This window comes from Cynoglossus semilaevis, chromosome 1 (assembly GCF_000523025.1).
Source record: "Cynoglossus semilaevis isolate Cse_v1.0 chromosome 1, Cse_v1.0, whole genome shotgun sequence".
NCBI classification, from domain to species: Eukaryota; Metazoa; Chordata; class Actinopteri; order Pleuronectiformes; family Cynoglossidae; genus Cynoglossus; species Cynoglossus semilaevis.
This window is the reverse complement of record NC_024307.1, coordinates 24,399,415-24,413,435: the sequence shown is the minus strand read 5'-3', so window position 1 is coordinate 24,413,435 and position 14,021 is coordinate 24,399,415. Positions and strand designations below refer to the sequence as shown.

At 39.8% G+C, this 14,021-nt stretch overlaps 1 protein-coding gene across 1 annotated transcript in view; it reads right to left on the bottom strand.

The window, feature by feature from the left end:
• arap2 (ArfGAP with RhoGAP domain, ankyrin repeat and PH domain 2) overlaps positions 1-14,021 on the bottom strand; it is a 97,966-nt gene that overhangs the window by 57,051 nt on the left and 26,894 nt on the right. The window contains exons 10-11 of the mRNA XM_008321193.3: positions 6,377-6,483; positions 1,496-1,695 (exon numbers count right to left, since the gene is read on the bottom strand). Of these exons, the coding sequence (XP_008319415.1) occupies positions 1,496-1,695; positions 6,377-6,483 (307 nt within the window). The remainder of the gene's footprint in view (positions 1-1,495; positions 1,696-6,376; positions 6,484-14,021) is intronic.

Below are 14,021 nucleotides of genomic sequence, written 5' to 3'. Positions count from 1 at the left end.
AAGCGGGAGAGGGGGAGAGAGAGGGAGAAAGAGAGAGAGAGAGAGATAGTCAGAGGTGAATTTCACGCTGCGGTGCTGCGACCTGAGCAGAAACCGCTACTCAACAGCCAGTTAGAGACTGCAGACTATTAAAATTCATTCTATCTCTGCCAGAGGAAGAAAAAAAAAAGACCTGGGATCATCTTTACTATTAGCTTTCTCATTACGCCTTTCCCTTTTCTCTTGTTCAGCATTTCTCTTTATTGTCCATGATGTGAGAGTGCTAATTAAAAGCGTTAGCAGTCACTGGTATTCCAAATGGACCACCACCTTGTTTAAATAAGAGCGTACGAGGATAGACTCCTGGTTGCAGATATTCAGCATCCCCATCCTTCTTTCCTCTCTCTCAGCACGTCAGCAAAATGTAATATTAAAACAGCGCTGCAAATGAAATCACTTAGGGCTGTTTGAAAAGGGATACTGGGTGTATGATGGGTACCATTTACATGGGCTTTACAGAGGAGGGGTGAGGAGTGCCACTCATGAAAGAATCTGGAGGAGGGAGTAAAGAAAAAGACACTACACAACAACTACAGTATGTAGGGAGCTTAACACAGATCAAGGATGTCACCTCTTTGACGGTGTTTACCGTTTCTTAGAGAATTATGGGATACCTCCTAATTCTTTAAAGCATTCACATAAATTAGAGAAGGTTTGGCCTCCCACAGAGTTCAGCATGAGGCCCACTACTTTAGTGTATTATTTAACCCTTGTCTTTAAACTGCGATGTTATACAGTGTGTTGACCTGGTGGTAGATAGTCTCTCACCTCGGGGAGCATTAACAAATCAATAAGGACACAGTATTTCCACAGGCTTACACAACATCAGCCTGCTCATGTCTACTAAAGTAAAAAGATGAAATGAGCATTACAGCGCAGAAGGTTGAACTTCACACTACCTGCACTTGATTTTTTGTACCCAGAAGATTGAACTTCACACTACCTGCACTTGATTTCATCAAATAAAAAGAAAATAAAAAAAGAAATAGGAAAAAATAGGAAACTCAATAAAACAACGTTGACCTAAAAACGAATCCCCTTGTTCAACTGAGAAACAAAGGCTGAACTGAAACGCCTTCTTGTCATTAACCACATATTGCATTGCTTTCATTGGCAAACCAGGATCCAGCAAGTGTTAAAGATTATTTTTGCTTTCGTTAACTATGAAATCTCAAGCCCTTTCCTGTGTGTTGTGTTGACTCATAAGTCTCACCTCGTAGGTGGAGAGCCACCGCTTTGAAAACGATCAGTTGCAGCACAGGTTGCCTGCTGCCAATCACACAAAGCTGTGTATGTGCAGCTCCTTCTTTGTGGGCAGGGGATTGTTTATTTTAGCATTTACCTCACTCTGTGTGTACTATGCTGTTTGATGAAAAGCCAGGGATGAACCGTGTGTGTCTGTGTGTGTCTGTGTGTGTGTATGTGTGTGTGTATGTGTATGTGTTTCTCCTCTTACCTGCACATTTCTTGCAGATTACAACGCCCAGATTGACCGACGCCCACTCCGGCTGTGGGGCGCAACAGTCTGCACAGATCCTGTTGGCCTCGTCGAACCAAATCTTCTCCGCCACTTCATAGTCAGAAAGTGTCTCAGCGATCGATTCCTGGATCGCTTCAATCCACTCCTCCTTCTCGCATTCTGTCTCGGCTGTGAAGCTACAACACAATTGATTTTTTTAGCCCCCGCCCATAACACAGGCCTGACTGCTATTGATTTGATTTGAGAGAGCAATTAAACGGCAGAGTAGTGCTTGGCAGGGTGACGGACGTGTGTATGTAAGTGTTTGGAGAATTTTGACTGCTGGGTTCCTGAATATGTACGACCATGAGATAGAGTTGATGAAGCTGAATGGACAGAGATGAGCAAAAGAGTGATAATAAAGTTATACTTTCACCTCCATCAATAAAATCTGTAAAGCTTTCCTGGATATTATTTCTACATTACAACAAGGAGAGTTGAGAAATGCTGAAAGAAAAGGATCAAAGCCATTACCATATACAGTAAAGCGCATCATAAAGACATTTATACACTGTGGCTGCACAGTGAGAGAAATATCTGTACAAAAACCAGCAGGTTCATCACAAACCCAATACAAAGAAACCTGTAGAAACTGTGAAACCAAACAAAGTTTCTCTCAGATCCTCCTGATGCCAATGTCAACTCTGCTGTAAAATGTATATATTTGCCTATTTGTCTGCTGTTGATTTTGATGCAATTACGTTTTTAACAATGCAGTGGTGATATTTCATTGCTGTCAAAGTAATACTTCTGTTTAGCTACAATACCCAATTAGGAAAGCAGTGACAGGCTGTTGGCCTTTTCAATGGGACAGTCCTCCTGAACATAAGGCATGGGTCAAAATACGGAGGTTTGGCCAAGAAAATATTTGAATCCAAACTTTGAGAAGTTATCGGTAATAGTGATGCATAATTGTAGTAATGTTTACTTCATGCAGCTTGGTACATTATTGTGGAAAGTGGTGGCAGTCAAATAATTATGGTAAAAAGTCATTTGTCTGCCCAAGATGACCACTCAAAGACCCTTAACTATCTACCTGGGCGGTGGCACAGCACCTACAAAGTCTGGAATTGACTTGAATTGACACACACACGCACACACAAACGCACACACACGACATGTATGTGAACAATGTTCTGAACAAGCTTCTAGATCTTCAGAAACAAGACGTTTGTGTGTATGTGCGCATACATACACACATACATGTATGCATACATATATATAGTTAAAAATGGAGAGTAAAATAGATGAAGAGAAGAGTGCGACTGAAAGTACCACTTAGAGAGGGGGATAGGGACCAGTGATCTCCATGGCAACCTGACGACTGGCGCAGAGAGTACGCCCAAAGATGAGGAAAGAGAAGATGGCAGAGAGGAGAAGCTTTCACCTCGAGCAGAGGATGTGCAACTGGGCCAGTTCCACGCAAACAAGCCAGAGCAGATCGATAGGTTGATTGGGTTCAGCCGCTCTGTGCCCAGCCAGTCTCTGACCAGGGCCCAAGTGCAGAGAGGACTGCTCACATCTTCTGCTCAGCTGCTTCATGGCCACAAAATACCACAAAAGAGCAAAGGGGGGAAAGAGAGGTGGGAGAAGTAGGGGTTTTCAAGCTGTGGCGTTTTAGATGGAGTCCAGACCTGGTGTCATATCAGGTCAGGAAATACAATACAGCCTCTCAAAGTCTGACAGGTGGTGAAAGAGGAAACATGGAGTCGCAACTGAAAGCACAGCAAAAGTAAAATAAATAAATAAAATACTATATTTGAGAGACTGGTCGTCATTGGAATTGTTACTTTTGCTGTAATCATATCCTACAAGTGAATATTAAAATCAAATACTAAAATAATGTCGGTCATTACCACAACTATGAGCTCTCAGCTTCTATCTTCAGCCTTGATGCTATTAATTATAAAATATACAGTATTATATACATTATATAAACAGGGCCCCTGTGCTGGACTTTAAGTCTCAAGTCTAACAAAGTTATCCAGAGTATTGAAGAAGCTGAGGTTTGGTCAACAAAGTCAACGCAATAATAACAATTGATGCAAATGATTTCACTGCTGTGATTTGAACCTAGACCTGAGACTGACGACCTGAGTCCTGACAGGTAGTTTAAGAAACAACAAAGTACTTCTTTTCAAATTCACTGCAGACCCTGGTATTTAAATGAATAATAATTCACCATAAATAATATGACTATGACTTTAGTTCAAAGGATTGTCTTTTCACTTGATTTCACCCAAGAAGACGTCAACTGACTGACTGACTGACGGAGTGACTGACTGACTGACTTCAGACAAAGCAAATGACTGCAGACAAAGCAAATGGAGAACCATTCACTTGTAAAGAGCAGTTTGAAGAGGTGAGCCATGACCTGGGCATTTTTTCAACAACTTGACCCTTGGCAGAGGCACGAGCCTGCGAGTTAACCTGTTAATCTAGAAACTTTTCTTGATGTTTACATTTCTTCTATTCAGACACCTGTGGTTCAGGCATTGATTTAAAAATCTTAGGTTTGACAGCAAAACATTTACCTTTTCCATTTTGCCTGTTAAAGTTTAATGTGAATTATGAAGCAGGATTTTAGCTTCAATGGAATGTGAAAAATAAAATGACAAATTTAAAGAGCCGACCTTCGTTCCACTTTAACAATATGGAGCTACTCACTTCCAGCCATTTATCAAATAACCCTATTTTTTAAAAGAAAAAAATCCAACTGTATTCCATTAATAAAACATTCAATTCCAAATGGCCAAAAATGACCTTCATGGTTGGCAGCCAGAATGACAAAGGAAAAAGAAAACTTTTCTTTAAAATAAAGTCCAAGCGTTCCCATTAAACTGAGGTCCTTAATACCAGTCCCTTCTTTAATTAAAATGTACTTTTCATCATGTGAAACGAGGTTATCCAAAAGGAAATGAAATCACTTCATATTCAGTTCAAATCCTCCACAACGGTCACCATTTAATGCACCATTTTCCTCCACTGGGCGTCTATTATCCTATTGGCCGCGTAACAGTAACGCTTTTATGGCAGCATAAAAAAGAGAAATGAGTAGAAAAGCCAGCAATTGACTGAGTGGTAACTATTTTCAGAGGTCAGGTTGTATGTTGCCCAATATATATTCAACATAACACTGAATAATTAAGCTAAGTTCTATACTCTGTGCTAACAACTCACTTTTGCGCAGAGAGGCTTTCCTTCCTTCAGCATAGCAATCGGGATGTTTGGGGTGCAGGTGATTCATTTTAAAATTTAAACCCGACGTAGAGAAATTCTTTGCAGATGCACCCCTTTTAAAATTTCAGCATTACACGTTTTGCGAATCGCTATCCGTGGGTCTTTTGGTGGTGTTGTTTCGGTGATAAAAGTGTTTCAAAATTAAAATGGCCCAAAAGTGCATTTTCGACCTAAACTTTTCAGTGGCCAAAAATTCGTTGCATCACTAGTATTTAATGTAGCATTTACTTTTGAGATGCATTTTCTCAGCTATTCTGGGCTTAGGCAGTTTGAATAAAGATTTTGTCAGCCAATTGTTACCTTTAGCTCTTCACTCGTTATTCAAGTATAAGTATAATAAGTATTTTAGCTTTTTTGAAAACCATTTGTGGCAAATGTGACACTATTACAGGAGTACATTAAAACTAGAATTTGGCTAAAGTTGAACTTTATTACATAGATATTAAATGTCTTTTCTTTAGTCACTTTGCTGGTTAAAGCCTCCTCCTCTGGGAGTTTTGTGCAGGTATCCCTGTCTCTGAAGGCCCCAACACCTTCCAAGTGACTGCCTTCCCTCAGGGGCCGACGATCAATGAGCGCGCTGCTTCTTTCAGCACTAATGGCTCATTTAGAAAACAACCGTCACAGCTGCTTGGGCGAAGCACGTCTTGTTTGTTCGTAAGCAATCGCCAGTTCTTCTTCATCCCGCTCTCAGTGAACAGTATTGTTTGTTTTTTTTCTCCTGGTTCCTTCTACCTGACGGTTATATGTGCAATCGATCTGTTTGTGTTAGCTCTAATGGTTCCCTTGTTTGGCTGCTTCGTTAATACTCCTGATGCTATTGCCATTTTGTCTGCATGCCAAAAAGAATGAATAAAAATGAGCGTAGATATAAAGAATTGGTTTGATGAGGCCACTGTAGGGATTTGTGTGTGTGTGTGTGTGTGTGTGTGTGTGTGTCAGATTGATTGATAGCACCGCCTCTATCTGCTGAAGGCGGGGATTAGCGAGAAACTCATCTAATCACTTTAAGCTGTGGAGACTCACTTTGGCTTCGCTGCTGTTTTGTGGCCGTTTAACGGACAGTGTTGTGTCCACGGTGGCACTGCAGATACAATCGCTGGTGTTTTAGGGAGAGGAAGGGAACGAGGATAGAGGGTTTTATAAAGTCAACTTTTGGGGAAAAAAAAATCAGAAGTTATGTTTGTATCTGTTTTCGATGAAATTGAGTGAAAAAGAGAATTCTTTTTATATTAACAGCTCTGAATGTGGCCAAATTCTGTATATAGCTGCAAGTCTTGACATGCAGTCAACCTGTTGAAGGCATTGCTGCAGGCAGTGTTAAAGGAAAGACTTATTTTGTTCATGACAGTTATTTTTCTGATGACTAAAACGGTAATTTAAAAACTGTAAACTTATTTGGTAAAAGGAACAGAAAAAAGAAAGCAGGGATGGAGATTTTTTTTCTTCACTTCTACTCAATATTGGTCTCACCACTGGCTGAATCCACCCATTAATTAGCATTAGCTGTTCCAGAATGTTGAGAGAGAAGCAGGGAACCTTAAAAATTACACTTCCATCGACCTCTGCAACACCTACCAGAAGTTTTTGAAGGGTGTGTTGATTTCAAAACTCCTGCGGTCCATGTCTTTGATATGGGCTGCAGTCAGTTCCACTTCAGCAATCGCCAGCCCTGCTCTGTAGTCCTGGAAAAAAATAAAATAAATCAAGAAAACAGATGGAGGGAATATGGAATTAATGATATTTAGTGTGGGTTACTTGGAGTGTGGTGACTCTAATAAATCATCGCAGTCACATCATCATTTTTCCTCCAACTGCTAGAAAATAGCATATTTTTACGTTTAACAAAAGTTAGCGTAGCATCAATCTTCCTCTGTCTCTTTAGCAGTCAGAGCCAGGAGGAACCGGGCTGAGTTTGTCAAAAATGTTTAATGTGGCTCAGCAGAGTCACTTGTAAACAGGATTACCTATTAGAATGTTCATAAATAAATACCTAATGGTTGTTTTATTTTTATTCAATAGTTCCCACATTTTTGACATCCACTAAGTGGAGATGTACTTTAGAATTTGACATTTGAAAGGCGCTCTTTTTACACAAACATTATTCTATAAACTGTTGGGCGATCCGGAGCTACTGTATGTCTTCGTTCACATGGCAAAACTGTTTTGGTCAAATTAGTGGCAATGATAATGAACAGGTTTCCTTCAAACACAAACAAAAGAAACAAACAACATTTTTTTCATTTTCTATGTGCACTAATGTCTTAAATGTGTATTTTGGACTAATTTACCAATGTCTGTGACAACTTTCTTTATCAAAGTGAGTACTTAAGAGTAAAGTTCAGTTCCTCTGTAAGCAGTTACAGGTTGGGACGTGAGGATTAGCTTTTGAAAAAAAAATGAGTATAAAAAAAAAGGAAATAAAAAGGGGTAGCCAGCAGCAAGGACAGGCTGTAGCTCCAACTCTTCATCTGCAAATGAACCTGGTAACGGAGGAAACATGAATGTTCCCCCATGGTCGACCTTTAAAGTTTAGACGTTTTTGGAGGTTGTAGAAAGCAGGAATATTCAAGGAAAATGACTTGGGGTTTTTGTTAACACCAGCACCATTTGTGAAGAAATGTGTTTTATGAATAGATGCTCCCAACTAGGGCTGTAATCAACCAGAGAAAGTCTTGGTTTTTAGACTAAAATTTAGACTAAAAACTGTTTAATTGTGTAGGTTTGTGCAGGTTTAATTATAAATAACATTACAAAAAAATAAAATTACAAATGCCAGTATAAAAACAGCAAGGCGTATAAATAAACCTGTGATGCAGTCAAAGAATATGACAAAAGTTAAAAAAAAAAAAAAAAAAGAAGAGAAAATATAGATTTAGTGGTCAATGCAGATAGTGGGTGATACTTTTAAACCAAAACTACCTCTAGAGTAGTATAGACTAGTAGTAGTGGTTACTGTGGTTTTATCTATGGTGAATAGAGCCAAAGAAACTACTGTGGTTTATCTATGGTGAATAGAGCCAAAGAAAGCGAACAAGCAGCTCAGACTGCTGCCATGCTGTGCCAAACGGAAAGCACAGGCGTGCATTTTTTCCTCTGCTAAATGCTCTTCAACAGCAAAACAATTACAGCTAATTACACAAAACAAAGAGTAAGAAACGAATCAACACTGTGTCTTTAAATAAACATTCTACTGTGACAGCGTGAGAAAACGTGTGGGGAACCATTCTGGAGATAATTGGCAACAAACACACAATATTCATGTAGTGTTTTTAGCTTCATACAGAGAGCAGCGCCACCAACAGGCTCAATATCTCTAACAGCTATTTGATGACAATGAACATGGAAAGACCGATAGGAAGCAAACCCAATAACAACGATCACTCTGTTCTTTTTCACTAAGATGACATTCGGTTTAGCTAACACAAGTCCTGGTAACAATTAGCACATTTTGGTGAAATAACTTTCCAGCTACAGACCTGACCTACAGTATCCTTAGCCAACTATGAAGCAAGATCTTCAGTGACATTAAAGGAAACATGTAAAGAAATTCTGGCAACAAAGGGAAAAACTTCACTGAGAACAGCCAGCTAAATGGCCATCTTCCTCAAGACTTCTGAGCCGATGCCTTACTTCTGTGTGGGGCTAGTTTAATTGTTGCTGTCAAACTCTTGATTTGACCGTCATTAGCCCCCATTAAGTTAATCCTGACAGACTGAAAAGGAAAACTAAATTGTTCTTCCCCCCTACAAGATTACATAGAGGAATAAAATTATAGCAAAACATGAAGTGATGCCATGAAGCATTATGAGCAATTAAGGGATTGACATCAGAGATACTGAGATAAAGCAAGGCAAGTGCAGATGAGTGGGAGAAACCATTTAGATAAAAGTTTTGATGTGAGCGTTTAGGCCTCGGTGCAATCATTTATAACTTTGCACAGTTGTTTCTTTTATCTTTAAAGTTCTTCTTGTTCAGAGTCTGAAAATGTGTGATGTGATAATGAGGGCACGGCAGTCAAGGAGATCAAAACTAAAGCATCAAACTCCATTCTTTCTAACTGTTCTGTCGTCAAATCTAAAAGCAACACTGTTCAATCAGTGGCGAGAGGGAGGCAGTTGTAGGCCTCTGGGGTTCATACAACCTTGTCTCCAAATCCCGGAATGGGTTTTGCACAAAATAACTTGGTCCAAAAATCACTATGCAGAAAACCGATGTGGTGGCCCCTGCTCGTTAGGCAGGAGATTCTGCATTTGACCCCACGTGCACATTAGGCAGGAGATTCTGCATTTGACCCCAAACTTGCAGAGAGAAAAAATGAGTTGATGAAGGTAAAGAAAGTGTGTTGTCACTGTGAAGTCACAGACAGCTAACAGCTGCAGTTAATAAATACATTCAAATAAGATTTATTTCAGGAACTAAATGTTAGCCATTAGTTAGAGTCTTCTGTTACCAGCACGTGTGCTAGCTTGTGTCGCAGCTTGTTTAGAAATCAAAATTAATTTTGTTTCTTTTCACATTTCTTTCTGTAGTGAATGTACCCAACTGTGATGTTAATACCAAACCATTTCACCTGTTACTGCTACATTCCAACTCCTCCATGGTGAGCTGCAGACACTGACTGTTGGATTTGAAGCTTGTCATCAAAGCATAAAGGTATTTTCTTGTTGTAAAACCTGTAGTAACTTTTATTGCAATAGTCTTCTACAATCCAGCAAAGACATCCATATAATACATGTTCTATAAAATATTCATTCTGCTTCAGGTTCTGTATGTTCACAGCCATTCACCAGTGCTCCCACCTGTCAGTATATACAGCATATGTAGAAATACAGTATATGTGACTAACTGCACCCAGAGGGCAGAGCAGTCACCTTTACCTAATGACCCTCATCCCTCTCAGGCAGCCAATTACAGCGCTCGGTGTTAGAGGCAGTCCGGCCCCTCCACTCGTTATGTGCACCATATTCACTGTGGCCTTCTGCCCTCTCCAATTAATTCACCAGGTGTGGAGGAAAGGAGGAGGAATGGGTAAGGCATTAATGGTAAAAATAACCCAATCACTTAAAACAGCCGAGGGCTGGGTGGCAATAACGGTACTGACAGAGAGACACAAGGAGGCAAATGCACGATGATTTTACTCCTTGGACACGCTGAAAAAATATTACATGTAATGCAAGGTAGGAAGTTCAAATTGATTTTCTTTTCTTTTTTTCCAAACAAGGAGGTTATAGGTTCCCGGTCTCCCCTGTAGGGGGTGCTATTAATGCAGTAAAAATGCCCTGGTTAGCTAGAGTAAATTTGTTGTTAAGCTTGCAAGATCACCAACCATCAACTAGATTTACAAAGCATTTAGGGCGGTCAGACTTTTTACCACTGGGTATTTTATCGCTGAGAACCTGCTGGTCTGTGGAGCTGTACACTGACAGTGTTGTAAAAAATGTTCCCCACATGGTCTCTGTCCAGTGATGGACTGGTGAACAGTCCAGGGTTAAAACCGACCCTCACCCAATGACAGTGCAGATTGACTCCTGCTCAATGACCCATTAAATGAATAAATTAATTAGGCAGAAAGTAGATGAACGACCATCAGGCAAGAACTTTTAAGCTACAATGAAAAAAGTAGCAAAAAGGAAAAGGCAGACAGAGGGCAGCATCATTACCTTTTCATCCGACCACTTTAAAGCAGAAATATCTTATTTAATACACACTAAATTGTATTTTTTCATCCAACAGATTTGAACAACTTTTACCTGAAAAGAGTAAATCAGCTCTGATTATACGCCAACCACGTCTGTGTGAGCCAACGGTAGTCTAAAAGAAGAAGAGAAACACAGACATCCGCTGTGTTTCTATCTCCACCTCTGTCCACTCAGCCACTTAAGGTGCTCTCAAAGCATGCTGGGTGAGGCCGCCTCACAAAGGGGAAAGGTTAGTTGAAAAGAAGAGGCATTAAACGGAGGACTTTTGATTAATTTAAAGACCAAGCAAGTGAAGAAGAAGGAAACAAGTCAAGGACGACGAAGCTGGAGCGACGACAGTTGTGGTGAGAGAAAGGAAACAATATCCAGAAATGACATGAAAACTGCACCGAACAGGAGATACAAACATTCTGATTTAATAAACATAATAATTACTTTGGCTCAGGAAATTTTTTTTTTTTACAGTGAAGCAGTTTTGCTGCTTGAGGCCACGTCCAGCTCTGGAGTTGAGCATTTGGAAGAATGAAAACCTTAACTAACAGTCAAGCTCCAAGCGGGCAGAGACGTTTTGATCAGGCTCATAAGTGCTGAGATAAACCTTTTTTTTTATCTCCCAGATATAAAGAAAACAAATAAATAAATTAAGTATTTTCAATTTATTTATACATATATATATTTTTTTTTTTTTTTTTAAGGATTTTTTTTCTTTAGCAGTAACTGGTGCATTTAGATGCTGTGACCAGAAAGCTAACTATTAATATTGTAGAATACACTTTCTGAGAACTTCCACAATGTTGCTCTAATGCTGCTAAACATATAACAATGTAATACCAAATGTCATCAACAGTACTTGAATTTATTATTCAGGCTGTATTATTAATGCAAAAACAATTAACAGCTTTACAAGCGAAGAGCCTGCTGTGACACAAGTTCAACAAAATGGCCTTGCAGTCTTGGGAATCCAGCTAATTGTTACAAAGACGATCTCAAGAAAAGGAAATGAGAATGAGATTTAATTAAAGCAGAGAATAATTAAATTCTCCGTCTCTGCTGCTGGTATTGTGTTTTTCCACCAGAGAAGGTTCTGCAGTGTTTGTGGAACTTTTGCAAAGCAGGAAGAAGAAAGACAGCTCCTGAGCATTGAGTGAGGAGGTAGGAACATGGCTGCATGTAAAACAACAGTCAGGCTACTGTTGTCTCAGCTAACTGTGGATCAACAGCTGCTGTGGAGACAAATTAAAAAGAAATGTATGAGATGATGTCAAATCAAAAAACAGCCACTGCAGTGTTTGGTCTGTGAAGCCAGTGATGACTGGATGATTCACAGGTTGAGTTTCTAAACATGTGAGTTTAAATGGCCTCAATATGGACTCTGTCATGGAGTTCATGATCCATGAGAAACAGGACAGAGGTGGAGATGTGAGGAGGAGGAGGAGGAGGAGGAGGAAGAATGTGCGAGGACGTTACCAACAACTACTTCATCAAGTGAGATTAAATACTGTACTCCAGTGAACTGACTGAGTAACAAGCATCTAACTGATTTATTATCACTAAAGTGTGAAATCGATCGGCAGAATCATTAAGCATTCAGACTAACAACGCCAATGGACCGGAACAATAAGAGCTGGTTCTCTACAAGAACCTCTTCTCCATCCTTATCCCTAATCACCTTTTCATCTCACCACTTAAATGATTGATTCTGCTTTCCCTCCTATGAACATTGCACCACTCTTGTACTGTAGCTCCCCTGCATCCCAGCCAGAGCTACGACCCGTAAGCTAAACTACAACACAATTAATTTGCTGGTGCTCAGATTTCCATTAGTTTCCTCCCTACGATTCCTGCCGCCGTCTCAGATCAGGGGAGAGGAAATGTGCTGACATGCAGCGGTGCCCAGAAGAGAATTGTTACAGAGATATTTGTTCACCTTAATGAAGAAAGTAATGAAAGGCAAACAACAGAACTACAGGAGCGAGACAAAAACATGTGATGAAAACAAGGAGTGATGGGAATGAGATGGATGTGTGTGGCATTAATAAACATGTACATAAATGTATGTGAGGGTGAGGAAGGAAATAAAGGGTAAACACTGTGTATTAACCACTACCTGTGACTAACAGAAATATAATATTGGTTTAATGACATTGTTCTAGTTGCCCCGTTATTTACTTATATATGCACACACACACACACACACACAACACTGTACGTAAGAAGACAGGAAGATGTTGATGAAATAGGTATACACCCATACAGATAAAAAGAGGGTCAGGGCTATAATACTCTCAATTTCCAAACACACTAAACTGTTCCAGAACCTGAAGCTCGGAGAACGAGGGAAAAGACAGAAGCATTTCTATCTTTACAGAAAAACTTCAACAAAAACTCTGAAACTTCTTTTCCAGGTTGCACTTTCCATCTAAGCAGCGGTTGAGTTGTTGAAATGTCAGAAGTTACAGGCCAGCAAATTAACGTCACAGTAAAGAGAGAGCTTGTTAAAAAAAGGGAAGAAAACAGAAAAATACATCCTAATTAGTCCAAAAGCTTGAGAAATCTTAATTGTTGCAACATAAATATTCAGTACAAAAACTAGAACTGCTTAGCATGCAATGTTTGGGAATATTTTTACAGTCTTGAAACCTAAACAACACCAACACAGCACAGTCTCTTCTGAAATCATTGAGTCTGTCTGCTGCTAAAATCAACTAAGAGTTACACTAGAAATCAACTAATGATCTTCATCCAATCAAGAGTGAGAAACATTACTATCTATTGTGATATTTTTTCTGTTCTCTGACATTCTGAGAATCCTGACAAATCAGAGTCAGTGCATCCGTCACATTCAATGGCATCATTTTGCCGAAGCTCATAACCTCTCCCTGTGTGCGTTTCCCTTTGGAGAATTCTAAAAAATGATGCAAACAGATGAGCCGCAGCGTTCGGAGGATTTTCACAGAGCAGTAACGCAGTGAGACCTGTCTGCCACTGACAGCTACACATCAGTCGGACCAAACTGCAGTTGCGCAGGGAGACAATCGTCCGTTTGAGCCTAATTCTGCAAAATAACACAATGCTGTCAGCTGCTGCCATGTCTGAGTGGACCGACAGGCAGCCTTTAACTTCACGAATCTCACCAAACAACACACCAGTGCTGTCGGTGCTTTTTATTTCACTACTTTTCTGTTATTTTGTAAAAACTGGTAATAACTCCAAAAGTGTCAATCAAGGGGAATTAGAAGACAGACAACCTGGAGGAGGAGAAAATAATAACAAGAATTCGATTTTTATGTCATTTCCGCAGAGAGTGTATTAAAAACACTCCTCTTCTGATAAAGCAGACTTACAGAGAGTCACCGCGCTGTCACTCATGTCTGACATGGAAGGAGTGGGAGATCGGAAATGAAAAATATATTTGTGTTCAAGGAATATGTTTGTTTAAAAAACAGTGACAAATCCAAAGCATGCAGTGTATCCATGCAAGTCTGGCCTTCAGCAACAACTATCAGAGAACCATCAACCAA